This window comes from Myotis nattereri, assembly GCF_964212035.1.
Source record: "Myotis nattereri genome assembly, chromosome: 1".
Classification (NCBI taxonomy): domain Eukaryota; kingdom Metazoa; phylum Chordata; class Mammalia; order Chiroptera; family Vespertilionidae; genus Myotis; species Myotis nattereri.
The window spans coordinates 196,376,566-196,390,023 of NC_138075.1; the positions used below are offsets into that span (position 1 = coordinate 196,376,566).

Sequence of the window (13,458 nt, forward strand, 5' to 3'; positions counted from 1 at the left end):
ATACAGTCTTTGCCACAAATGCTCCACTCTGGGCATGGCTGTGTTCCAATAACATTTTTTAAAATATATTTTCAGAGGAAGGGAGAGATAGACACATCAATGATGAGAGAGAATTATTGATCGGCTGCCTCCTGCATGCCCCCAACTGGGGATTGAGCCTGCAACCCCGGCATGTGCCCTTGACCGGAACTGAACATGGGACCCTTCAGTCCACAGGCCGACACTCTATCCACTGAGCTAAACCGGACAGGGCCCAATAACATTTTATTTTATGGACAATGAACTGTAAATTTCTTAAATTTTTCACGTTGTGAAATACTAGAAGCCTGATGCACGAAATTCATGCAAGAGTAGGCCTGCCTTCCCCTGGCTGCTGGCACCAAATTCCCTCTGGCACCTGGGACCTGTGCTTCTCTCGCAGAGAGAGGCCCCGCCCACCTGCTACAGCCCACTGGTCGGTGGCCTGGGCCTCCCTCTGTGGGGCAATCATGGGGTGATGGCCGGGCCCCCAACCAATCACATTGCACTGCGTTGGCTGGCCTGGCACCAGTGGGTGTCATAACATGGTCCCAGATGATCACCTGGATGGTCGTCCAGATGGTCATCCGGATAGTTGTTCTGCTGTTTGGCCTTTAGGTCAATTTGCATATTATGACTTTACTGTATAGGATTCTTTTTTTTTCCAACCACTTAAAGATGTAAAGACCACTCACAAGCCATGTAGAAACAAGTAACAGGATAGAGTTGGCCCACAGGCCAGAGTTTGCCAACCCCAAGGACTCTTCTGTCACAAAAAGGATGAGTACATTGATGTTGGTGCTAAGGACCTTCTTACTGGAGGGGATATGATAGAGAAGGAGAGGGATGTGTGCCAGGATTGAGGGGATAGGAGGTGTCACTCTGGGCTCTCCCTGGTGGTCCCACACCCAGGACTCAAATCAGACAATGCTTTCCACAGGTGCCCCCACTTGCCCACGCCCGCTGCCAGTGACCTGGAAACTGAGAATCCTAAAAAGAGCCCTCTCCTTGAGGGCCCTGGTCACACACAGTAGATCTGTCACTGCTTCTCTTTTACCCACTGCCTCATCCTTCCACCTTCTTCCTTAACACTCAGGCCACTTCTGTTCAAAAGTGTCTCCCAGGGCACACAGCACCTCATGTTGATCTCTTCAATAAAAGTTACCATCCCTGCCTTATCACCACTGACTTGCCAACCTCAGATTCCAAGCTTCTTAAGGCAGGGACTACCTACCATCTTTTCAGGGTACTCAACACATTTTCAAATATCGTTGTAGATTGTTTTATGTTGCTGCCCCCCCTCCCCCAATAACTAAAAATACAAGAAAGAAACAAGAAAGAAAAACATGGAACAAGAAAGAAACAAGAAAGAAAAACATGGAACATTTTGGAACTAAATCTTCACTCTATTAATTGGAAAGACCCAGATAATGCAAAACAGCTGGTAAATTCAAATTAATTTAAGCATGACTTGAGAGAGTAGAAAATCTTATAAACAATAAAATTTTCTTCCTACTTATTTTTTGTTTTTGTCTAGATGTACATATTCTCAAAGCATAGCTTAAAGTCATGCTAGTGGCCAAGGGATGCCAGTCTGGTCTTTGAAATTTGCTTCAGATAATTCACAGAGGGGACAGCGTCATAAACAAAATCAAGTATTGATCTCCTAGCATGCTGACTGATGCTAAAGATTGTTTTTAAAAAATTTATTTGGCTTTGTGCCCTCTCTTGTAGGTCCTTCCATTGTGACGCCCCCAAAAAACATCTGGAATGTCACTGGTGCCAAGGTGTACTTGAGCTGTGAGGTCATCGGAATCCCAACCCCTGTCCTCATCTGGAACAAGGTCAGTGACACAGATTTTAAGAACACATCCTCTCTCACTGCACAAGGACGGTACTAATCTAAAGTCCTCAGCCGGTTCCATTGCCTGCTGCTCCTCCTTGAAACCTTATGGCAATCTTCTAGATACATCCCTGGGATCTAACCAACATTTTTACTGACCGCCAAATAGCCCCTGCTCTGCTTTTGTTAGGGAGCCTTAGGAACTGGGAAACTATAATGCTGACACCCAAATTCGCCCTCGGTATGCATGTGTGTGCGTGTGTGAGCATGCCTGTGCTTCAGTGTGAGTGTCAGCATGTGTGTGCATGGGGGGGTGTGTCCCCATTGGGGGGTGAGTTCCTTAGCCAGGTTGGCTGAGTTCTCTCTAAGTCAGAGTTTCTTAGCCTCAAGCACTGTTGATATTTTGAAACAGATCATTCTGTGTTGTGGGGGCTGCCCTGTGCCTTGTAAGATGTTCAGCAGTATCCCTGGCCTCTACCCATTACATGCCAGTAGTACCCACCCCCTCAGTGTGACAGCCACACAGGTCTCTGGACATTGCAAATGTCCCCTGGGGGGAAATCACCTAGATTGAGAGCCATTGCTCTAAGCCTCCGTTTCCTCCTCTGTGTCATGAAAGTAGCTTGAAAAGATGACATCAAGTAAAGCAGGTAAAATCACCTGGCTTGTCAGGTATGTAGTTGGCACTGCTTGTTAGCTACTATTCCTGGAAATGTTTCCCTTCAGTTGGTATTGTTTTGTGTAACTATCTTCCAATTTGAAGGACAACATATTCTCAGCATGTCTGTAGAAGGGAAACTATTTGCCAGGTCAAATAATACTTAACGATTGCACGGTGCAGTATTTTATGTTTCCCAGTTTGTATATTTTGACTCGTTTTTAGCACCCCCCACGAAAATCCTATTAAGTACATATCAGACTAGTGCAAACAAACAGGAAATCTATTTCAGTAAAAAGGCATAACCAGACACTTATTTGTAGCAGGTTTACTTCTCCAGCAAGTTCTAAGATGGATGATGGTCTCTTGATGATTTTGTTGGCTTGGTGTCTGACCAGAGGAGCAGTTTCTGGAACTCTGGGAGGGATTTTGGCACCAGAACTCTTTTTTTGTTGCAAGTTGTAGAACTCACTTCAAACTAGTCTAGGCAAAAATAGTGGAAGTCGAGTGGGGTGGTGATTCCAATTTCAAGGGCAGCTGGATCCAGATACAATGTGCCTAGCCTCCTGGCTCTTGACTCTGCTCCCAAGGTACTGGCTTTAGTCTTTCCTTCCACCTCAGAAAGCTTCCTCCACACTGAGCGATATCGTCACTGGCAGCTCCGAGTTCACATGATCACGGCTTAATGATCCCAGAGGAAATTTTGTTCCACTCTTTCTAGTGCGTTTGTAAAAGTCCCCCTGCGGGACCTTGATTCACATTGGGTCACCTGCCAACCTCTGGCGCCGCCCTGTGGCCAGAAGGCCGCATCGCCCCCATCGGGCCCTCTGGTGGGAATGAAGGCAGTGTTTTTTTCCAGAAAATGCCTGGGGGTGGGCAGAGACAGCACCAGCTAGCTGCATTACAGCTATCCTTTGCAGCTGAAATTGCTGTTAAAGGAAGCAGTGACATTCTTTCACCGCAGTAAGTTATTTTTTTAAAGGGGAGTGGGAAGCACTGAAGAGCAGAAATGCAGCTGATGGCTGTGTACCTTCTGGCCTCACGGTGAAAGCTGCTGCCGCTCCTCCTTGCGTGTTTGGAGGCTACTGGTTTGTTGGGGAGTGAGAGGCGGAGAAACGATCTTTCCAAAGAATGTCCATACAAAGCTCCGCAGCGCTCTAGGGACCACACAGTGGAAGCCAGGGGGACCCAAGTGTCCAGGGCCTGTGACCTGTTGACAAACCCGGAAGCGAGTAATTTCTTCAACCCTTTCTCTGCCCCTCCCCAGCTAGTGCACACACACCAGGGGAATAAATCTGCCCGGGGAATCTTTTCCTTTAAGCTTCTGGGATTGTGTGGGGCAGATCCCATGGGCTTCCTTAGGGCTTGTCAACTGGGGGGTGGGGAGTTAGGGGACAGGAAAAAATAATTTTCTACAAACTTGCCAGAAACAAGCAAAAACGCAGCTGCTAGGCTCTGCTGATTTTCCTCTGCCTCCATCGTGTAATTTGCCACATGGGTGGCATAAAGCAGTTGTTTCAACCTGCAGATCACGAACCACCAGTGAGTTCTGAGTGTAATGTAGAAATCACAGCCTGCAGTTTCTTAAAAATAAAAAATAGGACAGGAAATATCTTAAGGCATCCCATTTAGTAAAGATATCATTTCCTAAAACCTTCCTTTTGTATGTGCCACATCACAGTGCAAAAATGTGTTTCTTACTTTGGCCCATGTCAATTCACTTTAAAAGTCATGACTTAAATAATTAAACAGGACATTTGTTTTCTCCCCACTGTCCTTGTACCAAACTGCTGAGAATACAGGCTTTCTATGCATCCCCATGTCCAACTCCACTTTAAGCATGGAACTGTTTGTGGGTACAAATGAGTAATAGAACGCTGAGGTTCCAAGGGGCATGTCTTTCATGCTCAAGGATCTCAGCAACACCCGAACTAACAGGACACGCCTTCTCTCCCGACACCAGGCGACAGCACTTCTGTGGTGGTCACAGCCTCATGAGTGGTCTGTGACTTCCTGGTCAGTAGTTACCTTGTGACATTAACCCGCAACCTAGGTGTGTGCCCTGACTGGGAATCGAACCCTCAATCTTTTGGTTCATGGGACGACACTCTAAATAAATGAGCCACCCGGCCTGAGCCATAGTTCGCCTTTATAAAAAGGGGGAAAAGTTAGTGTTTACTGTTGGCCTCAAACCAAGGAAACGGACTATCTTAACCCATCCTGAATCTCCTGAGATACACAGGGATAGATAGGCAGGAAGTTTTGTTATGAGAATGACATAGGCATTTGTTTGACAGGCGTTTTTGTTCTCAGGACTTCAGTACATACTTGGTGAACCCTTAGCCCTCAAAGAATTGGTGTTTAACTCAGCCTACTGTTTTTCATTATGAGGCTGTTGCAGAAAGAACCCCTGCACCTGGGCTCCTGCAGAAGGTCCCAAGCACCAAACCTACCTAGCACTGGGCGATACCGTTTGCCGCTCACACATGTCTTGGCAAGCAAGGAAAGGCCCAGCAGGGCAGCAGAATGTATAAGGGCATGAGTCAATGATGGTGTCCGGGGCAGGAGAGCATGATGTGTGTTCCCCAAGCATGCAGAAAAGTACATTCATACATGTAAGGCTGTATAACTTAAAACATAGGGAGGGAAACTGACAGGATGAGGATCTTTCATGTACCTATTCAGGAAAAATACGAAAATTGCTAGTTTTAACCCATTTAAAAAGTCTGATGTACTCCTTGTGCAATTATAGAAACGTGGCCGCTTCCAAGTTGATGATTCAGTGCAGAGAATGCAGAGACGATCTCCCTCTTTTTTGCAGGTCAAAAAGGATGATAATAGATTTCACAGGACAGAACTCTTGCCTGGTGACCGGGACAACCTGGCCATTCAGACCCGAGGTGGCCCAGAAAAGCACGAAGTAACTGGCTGGGTGCTGGTGAGTAGCAGGAGCTGGCCAGGCTCTCGTTGTTGGAATTAGACACCACGGACCTGGCAGAGACGCCCGGTGCACGGCCCGGCTGGAAGCACTCACACGGAGCTGCTGCTCCACTTTCAGACGCAGCTGAAAACAGCTGAAGTTCATTGGATGTTTGGAAATGACCAACAAATAAGAACTAATTTTTTTTCCTCTGCGTCAAAGCAAAATGATCACAGACCTGATCCACGCATTAAGTACTTTAATCAAGTACTGATTAATAGTTATTTTACTTGACCTTTGGTAGTTGTAGATACTCACTGTGTAGTGCTGAGATCACACACCCACCCTATCAAGGTCTTCCTCCAACTGTCGTGTGCACCTCTGCAGTTGTTAACCTCTGCATGTGACCGAAAGTTGTCGGTAACATTTCCTCAGAGTACGCATCTCCCCAGCAAACCAAATCCGGTAGTTGTGTAATTCTCCTAGCATGGGGCTTGCACTATTTCTAGCAGTATCTTTGCTGTGAATTCCTTGGTCATCACAGGAAACTTATGACGACTTCATTGAGACCACTAGAAAAAGAGAGGACCAGCAGATAGGCACTAACGATTCTTTTCCATTCACAGTTATCTCCACTCAGTAAGGAAGACGCTGGAGAATATGAGTGCCATGCATCCAACTCTCAAGGACAAGCTTCAGCATCAGCAAAAATTACAGTGGTAGACAGCATACATGAAATACCAGTGACTAAAGGTAGGTACTACATCTCAGCCACTTAAGAACTCGTGCTTTTGCTTAATAAAGAACAGAACCAAGTTAGAAAGTATCCGACAGCCCTTAATGAAATTCTGTAATGTCAGGAATCCACAGGGGCATTAAGTGTATAATCAAAATGTAGAGCACACAGCTCCAGAAGTACATCTGGGTGGTTGATGGAATGCTGTTATTACAGTAAACTTAGATTGTTTCACCTTATACATGAGACAAAAACTCAAACTTCACTGAGATGGCTTCTATTTCCCATGACTATCTATCCACATGGCATTTTTCCTTGGTGTTGTGACTATTATATTAAATTCCCGTTTAAAAGGAAATGATTGTGGGTACTTCCCTTTGAGCTCGTATTAAAAAAAAAAAAGCCAGAAAGGAGAGTATATTGGCAAGTACCCAACTCTGTTCTGCCTCTATCCACTCTCGTGTCAAAGCTTCCTCTTAAGCACCCATCCTGGTAGTGTCAGAATGATACTACTTTACATGTATATAGTTCTATTAGACTGATGTCTGGATTGGCTTTTACTTAAACCAAAAATAAGAACAAAATTGATTGTCAGCATTTGTCAAACCATCCCTCTGTGTGTATCACTCATCTGCGGTATGAAAGGAAGAAATATCACGTAAAAGACGTCTGATCAGATTCTCCTCAGCCATGATGTGTAAAGCCAGGAGGTGAAACAGATGGAGCAACAGCTGAGAGTCATGTGTCTCAGTCTCAGCTCTGCCACTAATTACTCCACTTTAAATTTTGAATGACAGCTGGATGACAAAGGAAAGGTCCTTAGCCTCTCTGGACCTCAATTTGATGGTTTGTGAAATGTGCTCTGCCAGTTCTATAAAGTCCATCTCTTGCCCTGGCTGGTTTGGCTCAGTGAATAGATCGGCCTGCGGACTGAAGAGTCCCAGGTTTGATTCCAGTCAAGGGCACATGCCCGGGTTGCGAGCTCAATCTCCAGTAGGGGGCGTGCAGGAGGCAGCCGATCAATAAGTCTCTCTCATCACTGATGTTTCTCTCCCTCTCACTTCCTCTCTCTTATCAAAAAAAAAAGTCCTTGCCGAAACCGGTTTGGCTCGGTGGATAGAGCGTCGGCCTGCGGACTGAAGGGTCCCAGGTTCGATTCCGGTCAAGGGCATGTACCTGGTTGCGGGCACATCCCCAGTGGGAGATGTGCAGGAGGCAGCTGATCGATGTTTCTCATCGATGTTTCTGACTCTCTATCTCTCTCCCTTCCTCTCTGTAAAAAATCAATAAAATATATTTTTAAAAAAAGTCCATATCTTACACACAGACCAATACGACAAAATCGCCTTCCACATTCAAAATTGTACAGCTCAAATTCTAAAGAGCACTCCGCCATCTATTATCTATGCCAGTGATGGCGAACCTATGACGCGCGTGTCAGAGGTGACAGGTGAACTCATTTTTTGGTTGATTTTTCTTTGTTAAATGGCATTTAAATATATAAAATAAATATCAAAAATATCTTTGCTTTACTATGGTTGCAAATATCAAAAAATTTTTATATGTAACACGGCACCAGAGTTAAGTTAGGGTTTTTCAAAATGCTGACACGCCGAGCTCAAAAGGTTCACCATCATTGATCTATGCAGTTACATACCCTTGATCCCCCACATTTGAACATCATTTATTTGGAAACACTAAGCCATATAAAAATTAGAAAGTCAACCATGTACATATATGTAACTAATTTTTTTTCTTTTTTTAAACAGGTGAAAGTGCCAAGCTATAAACCTGAAGAATATATTAGCCTGCATAGCTAAACATAGTCATGGATAACTACTACCCTGTTCTTGCCTAATAACCAGTTTCTTTTCATCCAGTCCACTAACACCTTAGTTATATTCACCGACTTTACACAAAGATAACACATCAAGACTATCTACAAAAATTTATTACCTGTTTACAGAACAAAAGTATGCATATCATCAAACAAAACAAATAAAATGCTTTTTCTCACAATACTTGTTATTTTTAAGTCGTTATCATAAAAAGACGCAAAAGGCATTGATAAGTGTCTTGTTGAGAATCTTTTAAAAGAGCTAAACACTCATCATTCGAGGTGCAATACTCATAGACATAAGCTCTTGAAACAACAGTTTGCACGCATAAGGCATTCGCACCAAAGAAATCTGAAAGAAAGAAAAAGAAAGTAATTAGCAAAGTTATACTGAAATGAGCCTACTTCCCTAGCCCAGAAAAAGGTAAAGACTTGGTGCTGAAGGTAAACAAAAGGATAGGCTGATACAACTCATCCTACTAACTTGGCCCAAGGTGATTCTGTCTCCTAATAGGCTTTGGTATTTGACCCTTTCTGCCAGACATAAGCACCCTCCTGAAGCAAAAGCCTTTTTAAAAACCCACTTTTAAAAATTTCTTGTACAAGGCCTTTTAGAAAAAAATGAACAGCCTAGTGATATTAGCACAATAAAGTTTAAACTGATTTTTAGAGAAAAATCAAATTTTGTTTTTCTCATTTAAAACTAGGAATCTTACAGAGGCATGCTATTCAAAATTGTGAAAATGTCAATCTGTTCCATCACACTAAATCTGCCTGGGTAATTAGCCCAACATGGTTATATCCTAAACACTTGGCAAGAAAATCTATACACACCTGGGTTTTATTCCGACAGCCCCTGCATTCATATGTATGGGTCCTGGTGTTAGCAATCGCCATTATTCCACAAAGATTGCAAACATGAACCTGATATGGATCTGATGCCTCAAACAGTCTTTCCCTTAAAAACTGGGCTGCCCCATGGGCAATCTGACAGTCTCGTTCCATTTCACCAAAACGCAGGCCACCATCCCTGTTAAGAGAAAAGCAGATTATTTTGTAATATTTTCTACTAAAGGCCTGATGCACAAAATTCGTGCACAGGTAGGGTACCTAGGCCTGGCTGGCCATCAGGGCCAATCAAGTTCCCCGCCTCCCCGCCTCCTCCTTCCCTAGCTACCTGTGTGCCTCCACCACACAGTTCCCCCAGCCTCCCGCCCCCTCCTTCCCTCACTCCCTTGTCACTCATCACCTGCCATGTTCTGCACCACCCCCTGGTGGTCAGCAAACATCATAGCAAGCGATCAACCTCCCATTCTCCCAGTGGAACTCCCGAAGGGACACTTTGCATATTAGCCTTTTATATATATATAGATATCAACAGCACCTTGACTAATGTCATAGGTAAAGAATGACATTAATAAAGGAGAACTAGACTCTAATTTGTATATCCTAGCATTTTCTCTACATGGGGGGGGGGAAGGTGAGAAGTCAATCAACTATTTAATGTGCATTAGAAGGTCCCCACATAGAGTAAACACATTAGATTCTCACATATAGCATACTAGTGAAGTAGTCGGCAAACTGCGGCATGCGAGCCACATACGGCTCTTTGGCCCCTTCAGTGTGGCTCTTCCACAAAATACCAACTTCTGCGCATGGGCCACGAAATTTCAATCACATGTATGTGCATGCCCGCACGTGGTATTTTGTGAACCAAGAATTGTCAACCAAATTCACAATCGACAATGACAGATCGAAACACGTGCATGTGATTGGCACAAGAGCTTGATATGTATCACGCATGCGCAAGTCAACTTAAACTTTTATATATATACTAGAGGCCCAGTGCACAAATTCGTGCATGGGAGGGGGTGTCCCTAAGCCCAGCCTACACCCTCTACAATCCAGGATCCCTCTCACAATCTGGAACCACTGGCTCCTAACCACCTCTGCCTGCCTGCCTGATGCCCCTAACTGCTCCCCTGCCAGCCTGATCCCCCTAACTGCTCTCCTCTTTTGGCCTGATTCCCCTAACTGCCTAACTGCCACCTTCCCCCTTTTCCCTTAGCACTGGCCTTCTCCCTTTTGCCTTCTCCTGCGGCACCTTCTCCCGCAGCCTCTGCAAAAGGGACCGTAGTGCTGGACCGGCCTTTGCAGCCGCTGTGGCTTTGTCTGGAAGGATGCCCAGAAGGACATCCAGAAGACATCCGGTCTACTTAGCATATTACCCTTTTATTAGTATGGATATAGAATAAACTTGCTTAATTAGACCTGCTTTCTGATGTAGCTAAATTTTTTCCAGCCCAGGAAAGCACCCCAACTTCTCTTTCAGGTAATTGTCAGCACCACAGCAGTAAATATCAACACAACACAGATCATTATTGTAGATCACACAGGGAGAACAAAGGGTAAAATATTTAACTGCAGCAGTGTTTGACTATATTCTGCACAGTGAGAAAACCTGAAGTCATTTTCAAGATCCACCATTTCTTACTTCTTTTCAATTGGGTCAATTTTCTAAGCTTTCTAAAACTCCGTTTTCTGGCTAATCAAAAGAAAATAGGATTCCACCAAGTCTCCTATCTACCTACTCCAGGACTTCTGTGAGGGTCAAATGAGATGAGGCACAAGAAAATGCTTCACAGACATTTGGTTAAAGTGTAAAATGTTTGCACCTGGCTATAAAGCAAGTAATCTTCCTGGGCTGAAGAAACTCCAAGGAGGCTAGTTGCTAGGGAAAGAAAGCTGGGCACTGCTATGTGACATCATTACCCGGCGCCCACAGCCACCGTTTCTGGGCTAGATTGGGCCCTGGACTGCATTTTGAGCCATGGGGTCTTGGGAGTGTCTGCTGTGATTTGGTGGGCTGTCACTCCAGGGTGGTGGCGGGGCCTGTGTCCCACTTCAGGGAAGCCAAGTGTTGCTTTGTGGATGCCAGGTACATGGTGCCATTTCCCTGTAAATGGCCAGTGCACGTCACGGCAGCTCCTGCATTGAGCGTCTGCCCCCTGGTGGTCAGTGCGTGTCATAGTGACCAGTCAGACGGAGGGAGGGACACTTAGTATATTAGCCTTTTATATATATAATTTTTCTCATAAAATACAATGAAGTACAGAGTCGAGTCTCATCATGCTATCATTTAACTTACTAGAATTCAACTCTGTACTCAAAAATGAATAACAAAATTTGATCTCAATAAAGTAGCTTTTCCATGAATGAGTCTCGTGGGTAATCAAGCCTGAAATGGTAAAATTGCTGCTGGCAAAGGGAGTGGAAAGAATGAGTGAATGAGAAGTTTTCCCAGCTTGGGGGTAAAATAAAATGCGTTGTTCAGATCACCAGACAGGTGGATGGTGATGGCTTCCTTAGTACTCTCAATACACAAAAACATGAAATCAGTTGAGTTTCCAATGTTATTACTGAGAAACAAATCACTGGTCAACTTTGAAGGATGCTAGATAACCAACTCATTAACTGGTTAATAAAGGGAAAGAAACAAAAATTTATCTTGCCTTTACTATGTGAACTATGGACAATAGACAATGATGCAGCTCTCTTACCGGGATCTACCCTCCATGGGCTGTCTGTTAAGGATCTGAATAGGCCCCCTAGCACGAGAATGAATCTTGTCATCCACCATATGCTTCAAACGCTGGTAATAAGTGGGGCCGATGAAAATTTGTGATGTGATTTTTCTACCAGTGAATCCATTGTACAAGACCTGAAACAAAGTTTGAAGCACAGACTTAAAAATATTAATAAACAAGTTCAAAGAATATATGTACATATACTGTATGATTCCATCTATATAAAAATCAAAACAGGCAAAATAATCTATACTGTTAGATGTCAGTAGAGTGGAGCGGGGAGGTAGTTACTGGAGGGAGACACAAAAGGGGGCATCTATGCATAAAAGAGTTCTGGCAATTTAATTTTCAGGATGTGGGATGTTCACTTTGTGAAAATTCACCAAGCTATACATTTATAATTTGTAACATATTTGCAGTATATACTTCAATAAAAGGTTTAAATTCTTTAAGAATAAAACTACATTGATACAGCCATGTAAGCATACAAAAGAATAAGGGCCTGGCCAGTGTGGCTCACTGATTGAATGTCAACCTATGAACCTGGAGGTCACGATTTTATGCCAGAGTTGCAGGCTTGATTGCCAGTAAGGGGCACGCAGGAGGCAGTCAATCAATGATGCTTCATCATTGATGTTTCTATCTCTCTCTCCTCTCCCTTCCTCTCTGAAATCAATAAAAATATGTTTTAAAAAAAAAGAAAAAGAAAAAAAGAATGAAACTACACACATACAAAAAAATACGTAAGTGAAAACATACCTCATTTCCTCTTAGATGGTAGCCATAATCGGACAAAAGTTTAGAAATCTTCTGCACATTAACGGCATCATTAAATGGAGTGGCATCACCAATTTCGCCTTTGATAGCTGAAACCTTTACCAAAAAAATTAATCTTTAAAAGGCTGCTTCCTTCTATTTCCCCTTAGAAATCTGTAAAAATCCTTTCTAGAAAAGAAAGGATTCTGAACTTTAGAAAATCTGCTATGGAAAGCTACAATATCATAGGTTCGTTTTATTAACATAGTATTTATAACTAATTTACCTAAAAAATAAAAACTCAATTATAACTCTTCAAATAGGAAGCTATCCATGAGAACAGTTACAAAAAGAGAGACTCCCAAACACTTCCTATGGCTCAAGGAAAATACATTTTAAAGCCCTAAAACCAAGTCCTCTATTTGATAGGCTGCAGCCATTCTACTCTAACAAGATACTTAAAAACAGAAAAACCTCCACCGAAAGACGCACAAACAGCTAATAATATAGCTATAAATTTAAGTTCTCGATGAACTAACCACCAATGAATTAACTCTTATCTATAGAAAAGAACAAATAAAAAGATAACCAACATATATATGCGTGTGTGTGTGTGTGTGTGTGTACTGCTTTGATACAGTAAGTTTTATAAAAATTCCAACTTAGCCATAACTACAAATTTTTGCAAAAAGAAAAAAGGCATAATAAATCATAAACAATTTGTGACTGGTTATGATTATGCCACATTAGCTTCTTCCAAAGTACCCTGAGTCAAATATAAGATAAATCACCTATCATCATTTTGGAAAGAACATCAGTTTGGAACTCATATTGTTAAAGAAAACCTCTTACCTTCCCTTGAAGACATTCAATCAAGTGACCAATTGTCATACGAGAGGGGATGGCATGGGGATTTATGATGATATCAGGGGTGATTCCTTCGCAGGTGAAAGGCATATCCTATAAATGAATTTTTTAAAAGAATCTTAAACTTAAATCTCTTAGCTATGGAACAAGAACTGATTCCTCTCATCTGAACTTTTCTGTGTCCTAAATTCTGTTTAATACAGTATGTTCATATACTTAGTCAACACTAAAATTAA

General features: G+C 43.0%; 2 protein-coding genes across 2 annotated transcripts in view; one reads left to right on the forward strand and one right to left on the reverse strand.

The window, feature by feature from the left end:
* IGFBP7 (insulin like growth factor binding protein 7) overlaps positions 1 to 11,129 on the forward strand; it is a 66,348-nt gene extending 55,219 nt beyond the window's left edge. Inside the window, exons 2-5 of the mRNA XM_081096905.1 lie at positions 1,753 to 1,862; positions 5,341 to 5,457; positions 6,066 to 6,192; positions 7,945 to 11,129. Coding sequence (XP_080953031.1) covers positions 1,753 to 1,862; positions 5,341 to 5,457; positions 6,066 to 6,192; positions 7,945 to 7,964 — 374 coding nt within the window. The 3' untranslated portion in view covers positions 7,965 to 11,129. The remainder of the gene's footprint in view (positions 1 to 1,752; positions 1,863 to 5,340; positions 5,458 to 6,065; positions 6,193 to 7,944) is intronic.
* Positions 8,275 to 13,458, reverse strand: part of LOC308523174 (DNA-directed RNA polymerase II subunit RPB2-like) — a gene marked incomplete at both ends in the record, with an annotated part of 40,712 nt that continues 35,528 nt past the window's right edge. Inside the window, 5 exons of the mRNA XM_081096894.1 lie at positions 8,275 to 8,364; positions 8,847 to 9,042; positions 11,573 to 11,733; positions 12,359 to 12,472; positions 13,208 to 13,315. Of these exons, the coding sequence (XP_080953020.1) occupies positions 8,275 to 8,364; positions 8,847 to 9,042; positions 11,573 to 11,733; positions 12,359 to 12,472; positions 13,208 to 13,315 (669 nt within the window). The remainder of the gene's footprint in view (positions 8,365 to 8,846; positions 9,043 to 11,572; positions 11,734 to 12,358; positions 12,473 to 13,207; positions 13,316 to 13,458) is intronic.